Source organism: Hibiscus syriacus, unplaced genomic scaffold (genome assembly GCF_006381635.1).
Source record: "Hibiscus syriacus cultivar Baekdansim isolate YM2019G1 unplaced genomic scaffold, ASM638163v2 tig00117047_pilon, whole genome shotgun sequence".
NCBI lineage: Eukaryota > Viridiplantae > Streptophyta > Magnoliopsida > Malvales > Malvaceae > Hibiscus > Hibiscus syriacus.
Genome location: NW_024063537.1, coordinates 47,593 through 69,539, shown reverse-complemented (window position 1 = coordinate 69,539; position 21,947 = coordinate 47,593). Strand labels below are relative to the sequence as shown.

The 21,947-nt window shown below is 36.0% G+C and overlaps 3 protein-coding genes, 1 non-coding gene and 2 pseudogenes across 4 annotated transcripts; 2 read left to right on the top strand and 4 right to left on the bottom strand.

The window, feature by feature from the left end:
• Nucleotides 1–898: 898 nt before the first annotated feature.
• On the bottom strand, nucleotides 899–5,021 carry LOC120197237 (cell division control protein 48 homolog B-like). The gene is made up of 12 exons (XM_039198834.1): nucleotides 4,821–5,021; nucleotides 4,684–4,728; nucleotides 4,492–4,547; nucleotides 4,211–4,360; nucleotides 3,786–3,893; nucleotides 3,214–3,313; nucleotides 2,742–3,026; nucleotides 2,507–2,676; nucleotides 2,143–2,271; nucleotides 1,718–1,805; nucleotides 1,561–1,638; nucleotides 899–1,393 (listed from the first exon to the last, which is right to left on the bottom strand). The coding sequence occupies exons 1-12, from the start codon at nucleotides 5,004–5,006 to the stop codon at nucleotides 941–943; spliced, it is 1,848 nt and encodes a 615-aa protein (XP_039054765.1). The 5' UTR covers nucleotides 5,007–5,021; the 3' UTR covers nucleotides 899–940.
• Nucleotides 5,022–5,184: 163 nt separating this feature from the next.
• Nucleotides 5,185–5,256, top strand: TRNAT-CGU. Its single transcript has one exon. It is a non-coding gene; the product is annotated as a tRNA-Thr (tRNA).
• A 5,644-nt stretch (nucleotides 5,257–10,900) lies between these two features.
• Nucleotides 10,901–12,708, top strand: LOC120197231 (ninja-family protein AFP3-like). Its single transcript, XM_039198830.1, has 2 exons — nucleotides 10,901–11,445; nucleotides 12,095–12,708. Exons 1-2 carry the CDS (start codon nucleotides 10,977–10,979, stop codon nucleotides 12,466–12,468), a joined length of 843 nt encoding a protein of 280 aa, XP_039054761.1. The 5' UTR covers nucleotides 10,901–10,976; the 3' UTR covers nucleotides 12,469–12,708.
• Nucleotides 12,709–13,724: 1,016 nt separating this feature from the next.
• On the bottom strand, nucleotides 13,725–16,004 carry LOC120197227 (annotated as a pseudogene).
• A 1,233-nt stretch (nucleotides 16,005–17,237) lies between these two features.
• Nucleotides 17,238–17,974, bottom strand: LOC120197140 (annotated as a pseudogene).
• Nucleotides 17,975–19,968: 1,994 nt separating this feature from the next.
• On the bottom strand, nucleotides 19,969–21,088 carry LOC120197228 (F-box/kelch-repeat protein At2g44130-like). The gene has a single exon (XM_039198828.1). The coding sequence runs from the start codon at nucleotides 21,026–21,028 to the stop codon at nucleotides 19,985–19,987; it is 1,044 nt and encodes a 347-aa protein (XP_039054759.1). The 5' UTR covers nucleotides 21,029–21,088; the 3' UTR covers nucleotides 19,969–19,984.
• Between the last annotated feature and the right edge of the window lie 859 nt (nucleotides 21,089–21,947).

The window sequence follows — 21,947 nt, the reverse complement described above, 5'->3', positions numbered from 1 at the left end:
CAATATGACCACTTAACTATTTAATTGACTTCAATATAACCACTTGCCGTTAATATTTGAATCAAGTGTTGATGTGACAATTAATAAAATTGATTTAATTATATATTTGATCATCAATAATTACAAATTCTATCAATTTAGTCTTAATTTTAATTTAATTCAAAAAATTATCCATCCAACCAAGATATGTCATGTGTTAACTGATTATATATATATATATGTATGTATATATGAAATCTAATTTATTATTAGATTTGTTTTAATGATTTTTATGTCATGATTAAAACAAATAAATAAAATATTATACAATATAAAGTCAAATGTTGGGTTAGTCTGGCAGAGGCATGCCCACCCACGCTTGAAGTCCTTGGTTTAATGCCCTGGATAGCAAATGTCTCTTCTTATTTGATTTTTTCTTTAAATTGATGATGACGCATTTCAATAGATTGACACATGAAACTTTGGATTATTGATTTTTTGAATTAAATTAAAACAAAGACTAAATTGATAGAATATGTAATTGTTGAGAATCAAATGTATAATTATATCAATTTTATTTATTGGCATGTCAATACTTTTGTTAAATATTAACAACAAGTGATTATATTGAAGTTAATTAAATAATTAAGTGGTCGTATTAATGAAATTTTAAAAATGGTGGTCATACTGATACCAACCCCATGGTTAGATTGTTGTTCAAGTAATTTTACCCTAATTTTAAATTTTTAAATGAAATGTTATCAGTTCACTGCAAGTTTGGCTAATTCGTTTCCACTACTTTCTTTAAGGTTAATTGCGCTATGCACCCCAGAACTTTACTTTATATTTTAAATTGATCTTTTTAAGTTCAAAACATTTTAATAAAAAGTTTTCATGAATAAAAATATGTTACTAAAACAGTACAAACTAGTTATATAAATATATGTCATCAGCATTGATTTTATGTAACCACTGCTTCATATGGAGTTTGCTCATTTTGCACGAATAGATATCTGCCAGTAACTAGTAACATGACACCCAGAACACCGATTTTAATCGGAAATGTCCGGCTCGGTGAACTTCTACTTTTTCGTCCGACAGCGGCAGGGGATGACATTAAGCCTTGGTTCTTCAGAAATGATGAATAAGATTCAATTTCATCTCTTGTTAATGCTGGTCTTAGGGACTTCGCTGCTTCGAAATGCTGATTGCCGACTGTGGTAGCAGATATGTTTTCCCTCAGAGCTACTATTGCGGCTTCCCGACACAAACACTCCAATTCGGCTCCAGTGAACAGCTCTGTATCTTCTGCTATTATTCTCAGATCAACGTCATCCCCGATTTTCATGTTGCGTGTATGTACGCTGAGGATCTCGTACCGAGCTTCCAAATCGGGTGGTGGTACATAGAGCACCTACATTGTTCGTGATTATAGATATTAGAAAGTGAGCTTAGGTGTTTTCTAATGCCTGACACATAACTAGAACCTTCGGAATATCTAGCCCGATATTCCAATGGTTAGCGAGGATCGAAAAACAGTGGCGTAAAAAGTAAGACAATTGATATAATAGGGTTCTTTACCAAATCAAATCTTCCAGGTCGCATGAGCGCAGGATCAATTGCATGAGGTCGATTTGTAGCAGCTAAAACGAGAATACCCTGAAAAAGATTCGACTCAAAACCGCACAAAGAACACATCCAACAAACAGAAAATAAAGTTTACTGGACTGCCACTTACGTTTGCCTCTTCTAAACCATCCATTTCAGTCAGTAAAGTGGATAGAAACCTCTCTCCGACAACGCTACTGTTCTTCGAACTCCCACTGCTGCCGTTTAAGGGAGAAGACATAAGAAATTGGTTTGAAGTACAAGAACCTTTTAAAGCAAAATGATAAGAAGAATTCTAGACACCATGCTTGAATGTAATCTCAAGTTCACTTGATACGTTCAGTAGCATACAAAGTACATTACTGAATAAAAGAATCACGTCAGTAGCCGTCATAACCAAAGTAGCACATGAAAAACATAATTTGACACTTTTGCGGAAGTTTCCGCACACAAAAAACTAGAATACGAATACGATAAAATCTAGATTTTACAGCAAGAGCCTTTGTCTTTCCAAGTCGGTACAAAACTCCATTGAGTAAAATCCAACATACTAACCGTTTAGCAGCAACAACATCAGCTTCATCAAAGAAAATTATGCTTGGGGCTGCCAGACGCGCTCTAAGAAATGTATTTCGCAACAAAGATTCACCCTCTCCAACATACATCGAGTATAGCTCTGCACCACTGATTCATAAATTATGAATAGACCAGTAGCAAACTGTAAAGTCTATAAACAGGCACAAGATTGAAGCAGAAAGGCTAAAATGCAAAATGCAAACATATCTAACATATTAAAACCTAACACTACAGACTAGAACAAGACTATTTGAAGAAGCTTAATTAACCACTGACAAAATCTCAAGGCCTTCCATGCATGTTTTATGGATTACAGAATGTCATATGACAAAGATAATCTAACCTCAAAGAGAAAAAAGAAGCTTGGGCAGCATGAGCGGCAGCTTTAGCAAGAGTCGTTTTTGAGCATCCAGGAGGTCCATGCAGAAGAACTCCACGCATAGGTGATATCCCAAGCCTTGAAAATGCAGCTGAATGTTTTATTGGCCACTCGACAGCTTGCTGGAGCTTTTTCTGTTCACGAATTAAGTAAAATGAAATCCAAGATTCCCAAGATAAAACAAACATGAAATGCTCACCTTCAAATCTCTGAGTCCTCCAATATCATCCCAAGACACGGACGGAATATCCACTGTTACACCTCTTGTTATGCTTGGACCAACGACAGACTTAGCATGCTTCCAGTCTTCCACTGTTAAGCTACCTGTACCTAGATTTTCACCTGCATCTGTAGACCTTTTAACTGCGGACATGATTGCCTCACGACATAAAAGTTCCAAATCAGCTCCAACATAACCATTGCAGGATGCAGCTACAGCTTGTAAGCCAACACTGGGATCCAAAGGAACCTTCTTCGTATAAAGCTGAAAAAATGAGTACAAAGGTTTAAGACTGTAAGTGTTCTGAAACGGGATGCCATTCCTAATCAAGCAATTAGTACGGTGACAACTCATGCTTACAAATTTTCATACATTTAAAGCGTCTGACTGATTAAAGTAAGCAAAGCAACACTTACATGGAACACAATAAATGCGAGGGAACCAGCCTTACCTTGAGAATTTGAAACCTTTCTTCTTCATTAGGTGTGGTAACTTCAACTTCATCATCAAAACGCCCTGACCTTCTTAGAGCTGGGTCGATTGCATCCACTCTTGATGCACAAAAATACCGATCAGCAATAACTCTTAGAGAGTTCAACCTAAAAAGTTAAGACCAACTGCAGCTAGCTTTCTGTGACTTAATCACCAGACCATCAGTTAAGACATTATAGACTGGTTCTTTTAGCAAAATCAGGAATTAAGAAAAGGAAATAACTGACTACAAAATTTATAAACCTGATGCATTAAATTTATAAATATAGCATTAAAGTTCACAACAAATGAAGGATGAGAATACTTAATAAGCCACTTGGAGAAATGCTTACCCAAAGAAGTGGAAAATGGAGAGCGGCAAGCATAATACATTGATATAAGCAAAAGAAGACAAGAAATCTGAATGACACGTGAATCATTATAAAAAAATCCCCATAAGCTTTACACGTGAATGACACGTGAATCATAAACAAGGTTGACCATAACACATACAAATAGAACGGAGCCTTGTAACTTAGTTAGAGAACCAGCCTATTAGTTGATGCAACCACCACAACTTGTGGTACAGAACTTGGTGAGGGCGTATTGGAGTCCATCAGTGTAAAGAGCTGAGAAACTACACGAACATCCTGCTCACGTCTGCATTCGAGGCGTAGTTAGTTCCATGATACTTGAAGAGTCCTTCAGAAAAGTTTCATTTGGTTACATGCAAAATGCAATGCATAGATAAACTATATATCCTGACAAACACAATTATGCATCAATTTTTACAATTATTATCAGAATACAATTTTTTTTCCAAGAGAACCATCGGTGCAACGTATAAGACGATGTAGATAAAGGAAATCGAACTATTCTGCTTCACACAATATCCAAGTACAAGCGACCGTCTATCATACATTTGAATACGATTACCAAAAGAAATCATTCATTCTAGCTCTGATTTTTTACGATACCTTGAATCACGTCGAGGGCAGAGAGCATCTATTTCGTCAATGAAAATAACTGATGGTTTGCCTGAACTTGCATGCGAAGAAGCATCTGAAAATGTTTCCCGCAAAATTTTCTCACTTTCTCCGGCATGTGCTCTGTGAACAGAATGTGGACTGCAAGACAAAAAAAAATCATAGAACAAACCGAAACTCAAAACTGGCAACCAAAAAAATTCTATTCAAACACATACACAAGTATGCAATTCTATATCATAAAAAGATAGTAAATGCAGATACTGCAGTACCTGAGAACAATTAAATGGGCACCGGATTCTCGAGCAATTGCACGTACCAGGCTTGTCTACCATTGCAAATAAATCCAAATTACTTCCAAAGATAAACACAAGCATCAATGTATGAGTATTCAAATTTAAAAAAAAATGATTACAAATATGAAGAATAGAGAAAGAAATATATATGATAAGGCACTTAGTTACCTTCCCCGTGCCTGGGGGACCATACAGGAGCAAACCACGAGGCCACTGAAAGAAAACCCAGAAACCAATAACTCAAAACCAAACCTAAATCTCACGATTTAAAAAAAAAAAGTTTAACAAAGATAAAAGCTTGATACTTTGAGGCCAAGTTTCTTCGCTTCACGAGAGTAAAGAAGAGGGTAAACAATAAGTTCTCTCAAGGCTCGAATAGCCTTGGCGTTCCCGCCAATAGCTTCTTCAGCTTTCCACCGCTCCTTGCTTACGCTACTGGTCTCACCGTTACATACACTGCCGTTGCTATTGCTGCTACTAATAGTAGCCATTGAAGCGCTGTAGGCAACAACTTTGAAGAACGAAAGGAGGAGAAGACAAAGTTGGCGGGGGGAGTTTTGAGGTTTCCTTGGGAAATAAATAACTGTTAGGTTTGGAGTATTAGTATTAATTTGATTGGATTCATAGTTTTTTATAAAACTTTGTTCTTAACGAATATGATCAGCAACTGCCTCCGTAGCATAGTGGTAGTGCGTTCGCTTCGTAAGCGAAAGGTCGCGAGTTCGATCCTCGCCGGGGGCTAGGCCCATATAACTTATCTTTCTTTTTACTGCCATTCTCTTACCGGCCCCTTTACTAAATGTTTGGGCCTTTATTTTTATTGTTTGGACAAAACATAACAAGTTGTTAAATATGATTTTGGCATACTGCCAAAAATAACCCCGGTGTTTACCAAAATCGTTATTTTGCCTCCTATTCTATTTTTTTGGAGCATTTTGGCCCCAACATTTCATTTTAAGGAAAAAATACCCTTAATATTTGACATAATAATTACTTTGTCCCTTATTCTTTTTTTAAGGCATTTTAGCCCTCAACTTTTCATTTTAGGTTAAAAAATGTTCCTATTGAGTGTTAATCATGCGTTAACTAATATTTTTCATTTATAGGGGTCAAAATGCTCAAAAAAAGAATAGAGGCCAAAATGACCATGGTGGGGCTATTTTTAGCATTGTGCCTATAATTTTTTTACTTAACTTTTGTATTTATATGCAATGTGGTACTTTTTCCTTTTACAATTAGATATTTAATTTGTTTATTGGTGAAATTAATACCTAGTTTAGTTTGTTTATCCAATCAGATATTTAAATTTATATTTTGTATAATTAAGTATCTAACACATTTTTGAAAGAAAAAAAATATACATTCATTTTTAAAATTCTAACCTCTAGCTTTTGATGTCTATAACACATTATTCTTTTAACATATATTATTCTTAATCGGTGGCGAAACTAGGTGATAAAGTTTAGGGGAGCCAACTTAAAACTTTAAAAAAATTAGAAGTTTAAATTAAAATTTTTAAATTTTTTGAAGGGTTTAGTTTACATTTTTCCAAAATATTAGGGTCTAACTAAAATTTTTGAAGAAATTTTGAAAGGCTTAATAAGAAAAATTTTAAATTATGGGAGAGGATTTTATTTAAGAATATTAACAAATTTTAAAGTTTAATTTGAATTTTTAAAAATTTTAGAGGGGCCAAATTAAAAGTTTTAAAACTTTAAAGGTCTAAACTATAAATTTTTAAATTCTTTTGGGTGGCCACTCTTAATTGAACATGTATTAATTGAATGTTCACTTGCATAAGGGTTGTTGACAAAACGAACGACCAAACTTGTATCAAGTTTGACAATAATATATTGAAGTACTACATATACATTTTTTTTGGCTTATCGGTTCTTAATGTTTTATCTTGACTAATTAGAATCAACCAGAGTTACACATCTAACTTTAATGAATGAGTCTCTCAACAAAAATTTTCTGTATATACAAAGACTCGAACTCGGGTTTTGTCATAATTTATTAATGCATAATTAAAAACTTTGGACCTGACATCGCCAAAACAATATAATAGAAGGTAAACTATGCATTTAGTACCTAAACTTTGAAATTTGGTATGTTTTAATTCTTGAACTTTTAATTTTTTTTAAAATTCATATCTAAAATTTAATTTTTATCTCATTTTAGTATCGATCGTTAAAAACATGACAGACGAGGTGACGTGAATTCGTTATCCCATTTTGGATCTCCCATGCATGTTTTTACTTTTTATAACCCACATAAACATTCCACGTGAAAATGTGGAGTATAAATAGGTTTATTTAAGGGGGTGTTTGGTTCAAGTATTGTAGGATTTTCATGGGATTGGAATCTCACATTTTCATGTTTGGTTGGTCGGGAATCTCATTACCGGTAATATTTTATTACTAATAGTAGATTTTTGGGGTATATTATCGGGAATATCATTACCTCCCTTCCCTTAGGTATTGTAACATTACCGGCGTTTTAGACTAAAACGCCCTTAAATATTTATTTTTTTTCAAAAATATCCATGTAATTGAATAATAAAAATTTTACGAAGGTTAAATTACAAATTTATCCTTAAATTATTTCATATTTACAAAAAAAATCTATAATTAAAATTTTATATGAAGTTCAGGGATTAAAATTTTTTTACCCTTTCATTAAACTTTTTTATATTTTTAATTTTGTAAAAAAAAATTATATAAATATTATGAATTTAATTTTTTAAAGAAAATATATAAATATTTTACAATTTGTAATATTATACAAATATATAATAAGGACAATTTGATCAAATATACATTCCAATAATATTTTATTCCTTTAACCAAACACCGTAATCTTACATTCATGTTAAACCAACCAAACACAAAATACAACATTCTCAGTAATCCTATTCCCTGGTAATCTTTTATTCCCACTGGTAATCTTACATTCCGGATGAGACCTTAAAATCTAAAAGGGAATTCTTATTATTCTTTATGTCGGAGAATCTTTCCAACACTTTGTCTACTGACTGACGTGTCCTCCTACCAATTTTTAACATATTTATATATTATTCTAGATCTATACTTCTTGCCCTTAAAAGTTGTTCCTAAATTCCTAAAATCCATTGATTTTCAAGCTTAAATTAGAAAATAAATTGAGTTTTTTAATTTAACAACGGCTCATCGATGTATTTTTTTTTTAATTTTAACCCTATTTAAGTATTTGCCCTGTTGCACGAATATATGAAGCATTTGCCTATAGGAGATCGGGATATATGTATTTGGCTTGCCACGTTTCGAGTAAGGAAAATAGCACATTGTTCTCGAATGTTCATTGTTTTATTTAAGGGTAAATAACGTGTTTAGTACATAAAATATCTATTTCGGTCTATTTTTAATATTTAAACTTTTATTTTTTCCTCAAAATCATGCTTAATGTTTAGTTTTTATTCCATTATAGTATTCCGTTGTTAAAAACTTAAAGGACAGGCTAACAGAGCATAACTCCGATGGACAGACGATCAATCTGAATGGTGGACCACAAGAGAATGACGAGTCGACCAACATAGTATGGTTTCAAGTTTATCAGACGGTTGACGATAGAGATCGGAGGATGAAGAAGTCAAATAGTCCATCGTTGATTGGGGAGATTAAGGTATTTTATGGTGAAATGGAGGCTGAAATCACGTTTAGGGAGTCAAAAAGGTACGGGATGAAAAGTTTGAGCTTCATCGGCCGACGGATACGATGGCCATCGGGCCCATCCGTTAAGTTTTCAACGACGGAGTACTAAAATGAAACAAAAAACTAAATATTATGTATGATTTTGAAAAAAAAAATAAAAGTCTAAGTATTAAAACAAACTAAATATTACTACTTTACAGTTTAAAACTGAAAGGACATGATGATAGGGCATAGCTCCGGTGGACGGACGACTAATCCGAATGGTGAACCGTAAGAGAATGACGATTCGACCAACATAGTCCAGTTTCAGGCTCGTCGAAAGGTTGACGATGGAGATTGAAGGATGAAGAAATCGAATAGTCCGTCGTTGATTTTGGGAGATTGAGGGTTTCCGATGAAACAGAGGCTATAATCATGTTCAAATGGTCGAAAAAGTATGAGATGGAAAGTTTGAGCTTCATCGGTCGACGACTGCGATGGCCAACGGGCCCATCCGTTAGGTTTTCAAAAAAGTTGAAAGTTTAGTTACTAAAATGAGCCAAAACTGATACTTTAAATACTAAACATGTAATTTATCCATTATTTAAAGAGGTCTCTACGTAACGCATGATTCCCATAACATTCATTTGCATCCATTTGTTCAATGATGGAATTATGATTAAACATTAAAGAATATAATAATTCATTAATTGTTTAAATATCTATTAAGATAAATAAAATTTTTATTTGATTAATATTTATGCTAATAAAGATTTAAATTATTATTTAATATTTTTTAAAACTATAAAAATTATCCTCAATTTGGGTAAATTATTCGTTTAGCACTTAAACTATCAATTTTGATCCGTTTTAATACATAAATTTTTAACACGTAAATTATCATTTTTGTTCAAAAACATACCTAACTTTAGTTTTTGTTTTATTTTTGTAATCCGTTCAAAATTTAACATTTAGTTTTGAAAAAAATTAAAAATTTAGGTACTAAAATAGACCAAGACTAATAGTTTAGGTACTAAATGCATTAATTTTTTAACGAATAGGTACTAAAAGGAATCAAAAACTAAAATTTAGGTATGATTTTGAAAAAATTGAAAGCTTATGTACTAAAATAGATAAAAAAATGATAGTTCATAGTTTACCCAAATTATTTTTATAAAACAAAATAACAAATGCATATTAAAGCTCTTACACGTGGCTTTATGTGCCAAAAATTATCCTTAGGATAATGGTAGTGGGGCAACCCCAACTGGGGACTTGATTATAAATGTGAAAATTTCTTAAGAGCCATAACAGCAACAATACCATTGGCGGGGACCACGTCCTTTTGGTTATTTATTTGCCTCGTTTACTTAATACAAACGAGAACCCACGTGGCAATTTGTCAAACACCTAAACCAGCCCGTGCCGGCTTTACCCAAAATAAAATAATAAAAAAGGGATTAAAAAGGCAATTCTCCCAATATAGTGCACCACGTGTTAGCGCCAACTGTCCCTTCACAGAAAAGCTTTTCTATTTCGCTTGTCATTTCCCAAGGGGTATTTTCTTTAATAAAATACTTATTTCCCTTTTCCCCCATTTAATAAATCAAACTATTTGATGTGAATGATAACTAAGTTTATGCTCTCTTTGTAGGTCAAATTAGGGGTTTTGTCCTTTTATTATTACATTTTTGAATTTGGTCAAATTAGGGGTTTTGTCCTTTTATTATTACATTTTTGAATTTGGTCAAATTAGGGGTTATAGTCATTATATATATATATATATATATATATATATATATATATATTTTAATTAATCACTTATATCTGCCCAGTCATCTTAATTCAATTTACTCCATTTGCAAATGTAAAAATTCAAACTCCTAATATTATATAATGAAATTAATGTCTCATCTCACTAGACCAATTGATTATGAGTTAGACACGGACTAAGTGGCCTCTGTGGTAAAGGAAGTGTTGTATTTCTTGAGGACACGGGTTCGAGCATCATAGAAGCCAAGGGTGTGAGACGTTAAATGTTGAAAGGTTATTTTTGAACATATGTTACTAGGGATGACAACGGATCGATTTACCGTCAGGTTTTTGGTCGACCAGGTCCGAAAATATGCACCCTCCATCTGAACCTGACCAAAAACATTTATACCCTACATCTGACTTGACTTGATCCAAAAAAATATATCTACTCTACATGAATTCGATCCTACCCGATCCGATATAAATTAAGGATATAATTAAAATAATAATAATTTTTAAGAAATTACATTATTATCCACGTGTCGAAGTTTTTTAACCCTCCACCCGAACTTGACCCAAACCGACTTCACCCCTTAAAATATCTGACCCGACCAACTCGAACAGGATTTTTTTATAAAAAAATTCGACCCGATTAGTCGGAACCTATTGGATGTGAGTAAAATTACCATCCCTAAATACATCTTGTATTTACCCATATTAATAAAAAAAATTGATTATGAGTTAGTATAGTATTTAACATAATTTAACTCTAGTAAAGTAATTAAGGTTTAGTATAATTATCGTTTTTAACATGAGTTAAATAGATTCAATTCAAACTTTTGAATATAGTATAGGGACCAAAACCAGAATTTGACCTTTGTTCATATACATGGTTAAGGCTAACTCAGATCAAGAACTGGTTTTTTGCTTATGTTTCATAGCCAAAGACAATAGCTTTATTTTCAACAAGGAAGAGAAGGGGGAAAAGTCTTTTTTCCGTTGGGTTTTCTATTTTCTATTTAATGTTTCCGTCAAAAAATGGGGTCACAAGCGAGTGAAAACACAAGTGGTAGTATCAGCAGCAGCAGCAAAGCAATGGGTAATCTTTCTTTGCAAACGGAGAATTACCCCAGAAATCTATTACAAAGATTCATCCCAAGGGAAACCCAAGCTACAACGAGAAGTGAAGACGAAGCAGAAGAGCAAGTGGAGCTGAATCTCGGGTTATCATTGGGAGGTAGATTTGGGGTCGATAAGCATGCAAACAAGTTGAAAAGGTCATCTTCCATTGCTGGTTCGATACCCATTTTCAGAGAAATCGATGGTGCCAATACAACGCCGCCGTCTGTTCCTCGCCCAACTCTCGCCAGAGCCTCTTCTTTGCCGACGGAGACAGAAGAAGAGTGGAGAAAGAGGAAAGAGTTGCAGACCCTTAGAAGGATGGCAGCTAAGAGGAGAAGATGTGAGAAGCAAATGAGTTCAAGAGAGGAAAGTAAAGCACTTCAAGGTACTTTCTGCAGTGTTGTCTATGGGGGGATTGCAAGTTTCTTTGTTTTGATTTTCTTTTGATTTTATGTTGTTTCTAATTGTCACTGAACTTGTTTGATGTTCCTAAATATCTGCTAAACTTGTAGCTAATCCATATCATTGTTATGAGGAATGTTGCTTAAGATTCAACTTTATTTTAAGCTATTGTATTGTATGCATTCTTGGTGCACGGCACAAATTACCGGTTGCTGGTTAAACACACTGTGAATCATCATTAGAAGAGAGATTACTGATTAGTGTACTAGATTAAGGTTTAATCGATGTTATGAGGAGAACAATCATCCTTGATTATTCAATAGGAGTGTGTTTACGGTTGTAAGCGTCCTTGCTCGGTGTTGCTTTCGATGCTCTTTTGATTTGCTGGTGAATTCATTGAGAGTGATTGCATGGTTTTGAATACCATGAATGTCACTTGAGCTGTTTTAGTTGACGTTTGGTGATAAAATGTGGAAGGTTTTTAACATGCTGAACTTGTTTCGACTGCTCCGATTTCTCGTAGCTAGCCGCCTAACCTTTCGGTACATTGGACATTGGTGTTTGAGATTCTATGATCAATATACTGATTACTTAGCTGGTTTTATTGTTTTCTGTGATCACATTCATTGCAGGAGCTAGAAGTAGTGGTGAAGCAAGAAGCTCCGGCAGTTTCTTATCCTCGCAAGATCCTGACAATCGAGAGGCTACCGGTTCTACAGGGACAGAGACGGGCGAAACTCTACACAAGACGATTGAAAATAAGGGTAAAGAACGAGGGAACACGACGGAAGATATGCCTTGTGTTTTCACAAAGGGAGAAGGTCCTAATGGGAAAAGAGTAGATGGTATTTTATACAAGTATGGAAAGGGAGAGGAAGTGAGGATAATGTGTGTATGCCACGGCAGTTTTCTGTCTCCGGCAGAGTTTGTCAAGCATGCGGGTGGTGGCGATGTGGATCACCCTCTTAGGCATATAGTTATAAACCCTTCCTTTGCTCCCCTTTAGTAATGTCTGCAATAGTTGATTTATTCTTGCCGATGTTTCGTAGGATCGATTTTTTACTACCCCTCTTCGGATTCTCTGGCTTCCTAGAAAAAAAAATATATTTATTGCAAATAAGGAAAAGATATTGCAGTAGTAAACCTGCCTCAGTAAACATTACAAATGCCACGTTTGCTATGATTTGTACACTTGAGCTGTTCCTTCCGGATCAAGTCATGCACCTAGAAACTATATTATCTTGCCGGGTTGGATTCGTTTCACCCTTTGGCCAACTCGACTCATAGTTGGTTTGTATGTGAGACTATTGACTGTACATATGACGACCAAGGGCAGCTGTTCTACAAAATGATCATGATGACCCCATTGCAGAGCATGCAGGCCTATGAGACGATATCGAAACCCTTTGCATGCGAGGAGAATAAAGGATCGAAACACAATGCCATAGCTGTATGCATCAGCCTTCTCTGATGAGCTGGATGCACGGCAGGCCATAGCTTACTTGGATGCAACATATCCGATCATGCCAGCTACTCCGGTCATTGCATGGGTTTCGGAGGTGCCCAAAAGCCTTGATAATCCAAAGTCGGACAGGTAAGCATTAGTCATTGCCCAACTATATGTTGCTCGGTTTGACATCCCGGTGTAGCACCTTCGAGGTGCATTCGTGCATTCATCGTGTAGATTGTAACTAATTTCGCTATATATGAGTTTCCCTCCATCTTTTATCAATTTATTCATTACTTGTCTAGTTCTCAAGTTCATCCTTCCACTTCAAAAAAATTGAAAAGTTAGTCCTTCCATAGTTCCATTTTGTGGACGATGAGCACTGGAGTTTCGGAAGATCCAAAGAATAACCCGAGTCTATTCCCATCAATGACTCATGAACACAGCAGGTGGATGTGGGTGCATTTTGAGGCAACCCTATTCCATTCACCCCTTTGCAAGAATACAAACACGATAACCGGATCCGGTATCACACAAATCCTCACTTTGATCAAACACGGAATATGTCGAAGAGAAACTGAGCAGGACATTGGAACCTGTTAGAGTGAACGGGCTTGTTCAATCCAAGCTAAAGCTTCTGGAATTCTACATTGAAGAACAAGTTGACATGAGAGGGTCTGCAATTGGACTGGTATTCAATGGAAGAAACAGTGCAAATGCTGTTGCCGGTTGAGAATTACGTTTTATCTATCTAGCAAAATACGGGGGAAATAAATTTTACTTTTTCATTGCATTTTGAAACTGATTACATTCTCTGGCAGTATAGAGCAAAGAATCAGTTTGTCATATCCTAAAAGATGGAAATGTAATTCACTGATTCACCTAATGACTAATGGTATAGAATAAATGTATCGAAGACCATGAAATGTATCCTCTCAAATGAGGCTTCCAGTTTCTCGACATCTCCGTATTTCAAGTGAGTGTCAAGTTTCCAGGACATCTATGTATTTCAAGTGAACTTGGTAGCACAAAGTTCATGGTATTGATGCCTTGAGACAAGTAGAATTCCGTCAGCTTTGCTGTTCCTCTCGGTTTCAGAAGCACTGCAGATATTCATGCATTCAAACCAGCCCAGTTCTTGAAAGCAATAAGTGCCTTCATCTTCCTGAAGCTCCTCCTCAACTGTGAGACTTTAAGCTTCTTATGCTTCTCCATGAATGCTTGCTTATACCTCCATTTATCCACGAAAATTTTCATCTCTTGAGACCTCTCCACGACTTGCATCACTGCATAAGGAGAAACCTCCTTTAACGAGAGCATATAAGAACGCATTAACCAAGTTGTGATCGAACTTGATGCCTTTCCCTTTGTCACCCGAAATTTTCCATTTAATCTCGTTCCATAGCATCAAAACACTGAAATATTTCTCCGTGGTCACATAACCATTAATCAGGGACAAATATGTTTGATCATTTGGCTCAAACTGCAGGAAAGTCATCCTTCTGAAAGTCCTCCTAGCATCTTCCAACCGCCCCGGCTTTACAGAAAGCATGAATAATTGAGTTCCAGTCATGAGTTTTTATTTCAATGCGAGGGTCTTCAACAACATCTAGGAAAGCGGCCATCAACTCGGGTCTTTGATTCTCCATCAGACCCGTCATTATAGTAAGATAACTCCCTTTCAAGTCGTCTATTCTTGCGCCTCTCATATCCCTAAACAATGTAAAAGCAGATGGAAAATCCTGACTCGTCATCGATGCTTCTATTAGCATGTCATACATTCCCGTGTCCAACTGAAGCCCTGAAGTACTAATATCCATAACTAATTGAGTTGCTTCGGCAGTTCTAATATCCTTGCCATAAGCCTTTAAGATAGGCACAAACACTCCAAGCCCCACGGAACCACCCTGAGCATTCATTTCACCGACAAAGCTATGTGCCTTGTCAGATAAACCGAGATTAATACAAGCGCTAATGATGCCATATCCAATAGACTTGTCAACCTCAAACAGAGGAGACTCCAACTTTTGAGCTTCAATGATCAAACTAGCTAAACTCTTCATAACTCCAGTCTGAATATACCCTTTAACCACTTGACAAAAAGTTTCATCGTTGAAATTCAAATCTTTCCCATTACCTTCCCTCAAACAACGCAAAATCGTAGCTGAAACTAAGTCTATGCTGCCCGACTTAACATACCCACCAATCAAGCTATTGTAAAGCACTTGTTTATCTGAAAAACCGATTTCGGACATCAGATTTTCTAGCTCATCTATCTTCATTTCAAGCTCTTTCAATGCAAACAAATAAGGATACCAAAACTAGTTTCATCTGGCCGAACACCTAAGAAAGACATAGTTGCCACTACTTTTTCAGCATCCGAAACCTATTCGAGTTCATAGCAGCAACATTCTAGAGCAGCATTACAAGCAGCCAAATCAGGTTTCAAACAATTCAACCTTTCATCAATTGCAATCCTTCAAAATTCCTCAAAAACCCTAAAAAAGCAACAATACTACCACTTTTCCTACTAACATCAATAAGCCCCACAAGCCAAAAGGAACAAAATACCTGTTCTTCGATAATGCATTTCACAAGAGCAAAAGCAGGGGCGGGGGTGTTGGCAACACTCATGGAACTCAAAAGGGTAGTCACGGTTTCGATCACGAAACCACAGAGGCAAATGCCCTTTCCAGATTCTGGGTGTCTTTCAGTGAAGATAAGTGGGTAATGAGGGAGTTCGTGAGGGGCTTACTGGGAAAATTGCAGCAAGCAGTGAGGGTCTTAAACGATTTCCAGGCTTCCTCGGTGTTTTGGGTGAGGATGGATTTCTCAAGGGTGGTTTCTAGAGAGGTTTTTTGGTCTTGAATTAGGGTTTTGGTTAGAGAATTTGTAGAGTCCTGGGGTCGTTTTGATTGCTCGTTTGGTCTTAAGGCGAAAATTGAAGGTTGAAGGAAAGAGTAAAGGGTGGGGGTTTCAGCTGAGGAGGACGAAGAGAAAGATCTGAAAGGGGTTGAATACATTGCTTTTCTCCACATCTCAGCGTACAAACTGCAAAGAGTGTGTCGCTCTCGTTCATTTGTTGATGATACATGAACTGCGAATTGTAATGACACTGACATTTAAGAACAATGCGAATACTATAATTTTAAATCAACCATGTTCATCGAAGCTGGAATAGCTTGGTTAGAGCGTGTGGCTGTTAACCACAAGGTCGGAGGTTCAAGCCTTCCTTTCTAGCGTTTCTTTTTGAGATGCTCAGCAACCGTTGCCGTGGAAACATTTCAGGCAGAAACCTTTTTGCATACCGCAGGACTTCTTGAGGTCGTATATGGCCGATTTTACGTAGAAAAACGATCTTCATTCGGAATGTCGATCATGGATGGATAAGCATTATGAAATTTTTGCACATAAAGTATGGCATCCTAGCATATACTGTAGTTGGGACAATGCAGTACACCAAGTTCTGCATATTGGTTTCTATTTCGATGCATCTACCGACACTGTGAGGTTAAAAGAGTACCATTGATCGTTCGTTGCCAAGTTGAAAGCTGGTGAGGAGAGGGAGAAGAAAACTCCGGTGAAGAAAGTTAAAGGTCTGTCCGATGAAAGTGTTCTTTCCGAAACGTATACGTCTATAGGGGATTGAAGACACTGTTTTTCTCCACATTTCAATTTAAAGCTGCAAATTCTAAAACTATTGTTAATTCTGTATATGTTACTATATGCGGCTTGCTGGAATAGTTCAGTCGGTTAGAGCGTGTGGCTGTTAGGACTGTGCCTGTATCCGAAGACATCAGTATCGGTGCTCCTTGCTAATCTATAGTTTCATTTTGTTTTGGTTTACACTTTACACTACAGTGTAGGGGTTTTCAACATGCATTAGAACAATACTTTCTACCCAAGTAATGGTCAAGTTCTGCTCGATATTCGACTTCTCCCGAATCGTGCATAGAGCCTAGCGTCTGTGTTCATGGTTTCTGAATCGATCTCTCTCCCAACGCTCCCTCGAAACTGATTCGGGAATGTTTGACTGACGACATTGCCAAGAGACATCATGTAAAGGGTAGCTTTGAGTACAGAGTATGTATCAGTTTCAAACATATTTGCAGGAAGGAACATAAGAGACAATGGCAACAATGACCAGACAGCGTACAGAAACCGGCTAGTTTGGTCGACATGGCGACTAACATCTTCAACAATAAATTATTACAGCTTATTCGGGTCCGAAAGAAACTTTTCACCTCTTCAGTAAATACACTTATTCATGTGGAAGGCACACTGGCACAGTGAATCATTGGATGAAAAAGCTATTCGGTCCATATCTTACTAGAATTGTTAAAACACAGGCCATTGATGGAATGTTAAGAGTAAAATTACAGACAAATATGAGTTCAAGTCATCATGTTTAGGAAATCAAGTTGTCGACGATGAATGCAGCCCCCTGGAGTATGTTTTTTACTTCAATCTAAGTGTGTAGTTTTCTAAAGCCGCATTTTCATTTCCTATGACCAGATGATGCCATAAGTACTCCAACAGCTGCAACGAACATGAACAACATCCAGAACAGCAATGTATACGTTCTTCGTGACGATCTTCGGTACTCTCCGAATAAAACCACTCCCAAAAATGTGCTCACAAGAGGAAGTGCCTGAACAGCATCTGCTGCTGCATAGCCTGCAGCTTGTCCTCACATGAACTGGAGACCATTCCCCAACCCACACAGAAACCCGGCCAAGAAAGCCCACCATCGGCCATTCCAGTCATTTAGATAGGCTTTACACGACGATTTGGGGACTCCAAGAGCTGGATGGTAAAGAAAGCTGATGTTTAGGATGAGAGCAATTACGAAACATGAGACCGAGAAGTAGAAGAATGCCGTATAGACAACCAACTTGGGAACCCCATCTTTCAAAGTGCGCCATTGATCGTTTGTCGCCAAGTTGAATGCCGGTGAGAAGAGGGAGAAGCAAACCCCGGCAAAGATCCAATGAACATGCTCTTTCCGAACACCAGGGAAAATGATCTCAGCTTTGTTTATTTTATCATCTAAGAAGTAATTCATGGTTGTTCCTGTTAGTAGAACCAAATCGAATCAGAAAAAAAGTATAGTTCAGTCTGTGGTCAAATTTTCAATGGAAAAATGACGAGTTTAAAACCTAATAAATAGTCGAATGATCATTCTATAACTTTTAATAGTTAATGGTTTCACTAAAATAACTTCTCATAATCAAAAGACTATTTTATAACTTTAGCGGAATAGAGAAGCTTTTCCGAACCTAAAATTGTATTGACCAAAATATATATATATATATGGACATGCATTGATGAACCGATATTCTTTTGGTTTGTGGCGATATCATGTTCCATAATTGGAAAGAACATGTTCATACGCAAATTGTAATGGAATGTGAATAAAAAATTGGTGGATCCAGCTTGGCCATGTGTTATTCCTTAAATGAAGAAGCGTTTCCATAGATGATGGCGGTCTGAATTATGTACAACTCCAAATTCAAACATGACAGACCAGACAGGTAAAGCTGGTTTATTCAATTTTTAAGGATGCCATTAACCAACAATCAGAGGAAGATGTGTGACACACTACGTAATTCTCTGCAGGGTATAAAGTACATGAATAGTCCCGGTCATAGTATACCCTTTTTTTTCGAAACATTCTACTATTAAAAGTTACAAAATAGTTCTTCAATTATAGAGCATTGCTTTGTCGAGTTTTTTTAACATCAAAAATTATAAAATGGTCACCCGGCTATTTATTATGTTCCAAATCCGTCATTTTTTATTAAAAAATTAGTGATTGTCTAAGTTGTACGTTAACATGATGACCGAGATGCGATAGTCGTTTGAAGTTATAGGATCATATTTTATCATATCACAATCAGTAACTTAATGTTTAGTTTAGAATACCGTCAATTTTTTAATATAAAAGGACGAGTTTGAAACATAATGAAAAATCGGTAACCATTTTATAACTTTTTATAGTCGATAAACTAAAAAAAAATAACACTCTATAGTTAAAGAACTATTTTATATTAAAAATTAAATGACTTAATAAAACAATATCTTATAATCAGAATACTATACGTATATTTTACCCTTCTCTTTCATTAAAGTTATTGTTAGTTGAATTAAAAATTGCAGGAAACATATGCTTTTATTTTACTCTATGAAACTAGAATATTTTTTGACGGCCTTAAATAAATACCTGATCTGTTGGTTGAATAAATAATTACAATATTTTAATTAAAAAAATACAATTGGAATCAAATTATTTAATTTAAATTTCCCCGCTTGAGTACATGGCGGACTCATAATTTCTTTTAGGGAAAATAACATATTTAATACCTAAATTATCAATTTTAATCTAATTTAATACTTAAACTTTTAATTATTTTAAAATCATACCTAAAATTTAATTTTTATTTTATTTTAATACCTATATTTAAAATTTAACCTTAAATTTTTAAAAAAATATTAAAAGTTTAAATATTAAAACAGATCAAAATCGATAATTTAAATATTAAATGCGTTAATTTTTTAACAATAAATTACTAAAATGAAAAAAAAAATTAAATATTAAAATATATCAAAAATGATAATTTAGTAATCTATCATTCCATTTATTAGACTATGTATAAGTATATAAAATAAGACTTTAAATAAGTTGAGTCAAATTCGAATATTATTAAACTTAATTCAGTTAAAAGCTTTAAAACTAAGCTTGATTTAACTGATATTTTGTGAGCTTAAAAATATTAAATTTGACTCGAACACGATCTAAATCTCATAAGCTTAAAAAAATATTGAATTCACCTCTGATTCAAATTCAAAAATTTGTGGAGCTTAAAATTTTAATGCATCATATTCCTGACCCAACATGACTATCCCAACTTTTAGGGTACCAAATTAAATATGTCGTAGATATGTAATAATCATAATATTAATGCATCATATTCAAAATTTTACACTATCTGAGAGAAAAAGAGTGCTTTATCTACATCAAAATTGAAAGCACACAAAAATGAAATTTAGTCCCACGGTTTTCTTTTTTGTGCAATCAGATCTCCACACAACAGCCTGACTGGACAAACCCAGATAACTCATCAGGCACATTGATTTTCTCCAATTTACCAGTTTGCCCTCCTTTGATTTCCACCATGTAAAACCCGTGCGGTCCACCTTGATACTCAGACCCGGTGACCAAGACCCCATCCCCAAGCGTGATCCCGCGGGCTCCGACCCGGACTACAGGGTCCAGCCCCGAGCAGTCTATCAATTTCCCGTCTTCTCCAATCCCAACACTCGATCTCGGACACCGACCCGGTTCCCAAACCCCTTCGGCCACCCTCCATCGACCCGACTTGAACCCGTAAACGTCAGCACTCCCGCAGAACTGGCCCTGACTCTCCGTGCCGTACCCGCTCACAACCCAGAACTCGTCTTCCCCGATCACTACGCCTTCACACTCATCTCGCTCTCTACTCAGCTCGCCCAGCTGAGTCCACTCGTCGTTTCTCAAATCGTAAACACACGCCGTTCTCAACGCGTTCTTGTTCTCGTCGTGCCCGCCCGCAATATAGACTCGACCGGAACATGCTCCGATTGCAAAGAACGACCTTTTCGACGGCATATCTTTCCCTTGTCTCCATTTCTGAGCCGTGAAATCGTATACAAAAACGTCAGTAACCGGGTCGTATCTCACCGGGTTCCATCCGCCCATCACCACGAGCTTCCCCTCACAGCTTGCTAATTGACAAAACAGAGGCAACCCGTTCGGGTATTTGGAAACAGGGGGGAGTTTGTACCAACACCTATTCATCGATTCAAACACGGCAACCCCATAACTCGGTAACTCACCGGGTATTTTAGGTCCATTCACGATTCCACCGCTAATGGCTTGAACCAAGCAAGCGACTTTCTGGGTGTACCCCAGTTTTTTGCGGTGATAGTAAAAATCTTGGCTTTGGAGCAAATCCCTCCATCGGTGACAGACTCGGGAGGCGAGTCTATGAGCTGTGTGAGGTAGCCGAGTTAAGCACTCAACACCGAGTTCATCGGGTAAACCCGGAATCAACTCGGTTGAAAAATCTGAACTTTGCATTTCTCAAGTTTCTAGAAGCTTTGTTCTCTCCCAAAGGCCATGGAAGCATTGGAAACCAAACTGTCATCCACATCTTATTTATAACAGACGGTCGGAAAACGGACAAACACCACTGCGCTTGCTTGATGACACGTGTACGTTGCATGGGATTTTTGTACAACTTGATCTGGTCTTTTGATTGCTGGTTACGATAGAGCGGATAAGTATCCACAAGAACATACACGTGGCGCCAGCTGATTATCGCTCAGGCTCGTCATATCCATCACCTGCTTCCGCTTCCGAATGATCTGGTCAACGTGATTTAGACCGTGGCGGTAAATTGGATAACGTCTCTCTTACGTGCTTACGTGTCTCCGACCTTATTCAAAACGAATTTATTAATAAATATAATATAAATGGAATCGTCTTAGACAAAGTCATTAGTCATTCATTGCAATTGCTAAGAACGTTTAACACTTTTTCAACGAAATATTTTTAGACAAACATTGAATCTTATATTTTTATTCTTTTTTTTTTAAAATTACCTTAGACAAATGTTATAAATAACAAAATTAATAGGATTAAATGCATCATTGCCCCTGAACTATACTATTTATATTGAATTATTCTCTAAAGTATTTTTCGATTTGTTTTACCCCTTAACTTTAAATTGTTATCGCGTTTGTATCAAATCATTAACACCGTAAAAAAATTCATAAGTCAATCAAAACAAACCACGTCACCTTAATAATAAAATAAAATAAAATAAAATAAACTATCGAATTTCAATAAAGAAAATAAGAATTAAAGGATGACTTGACATGGTCTGATTGATCACCGAATTCTGTTTTTAGTGGAGTTAAAGATTTAGGATAAACGGAACAAAGATTTAAATTTCAAAAATCAGAACATCTCGAAAAATACTTTAGAAAATAATTTG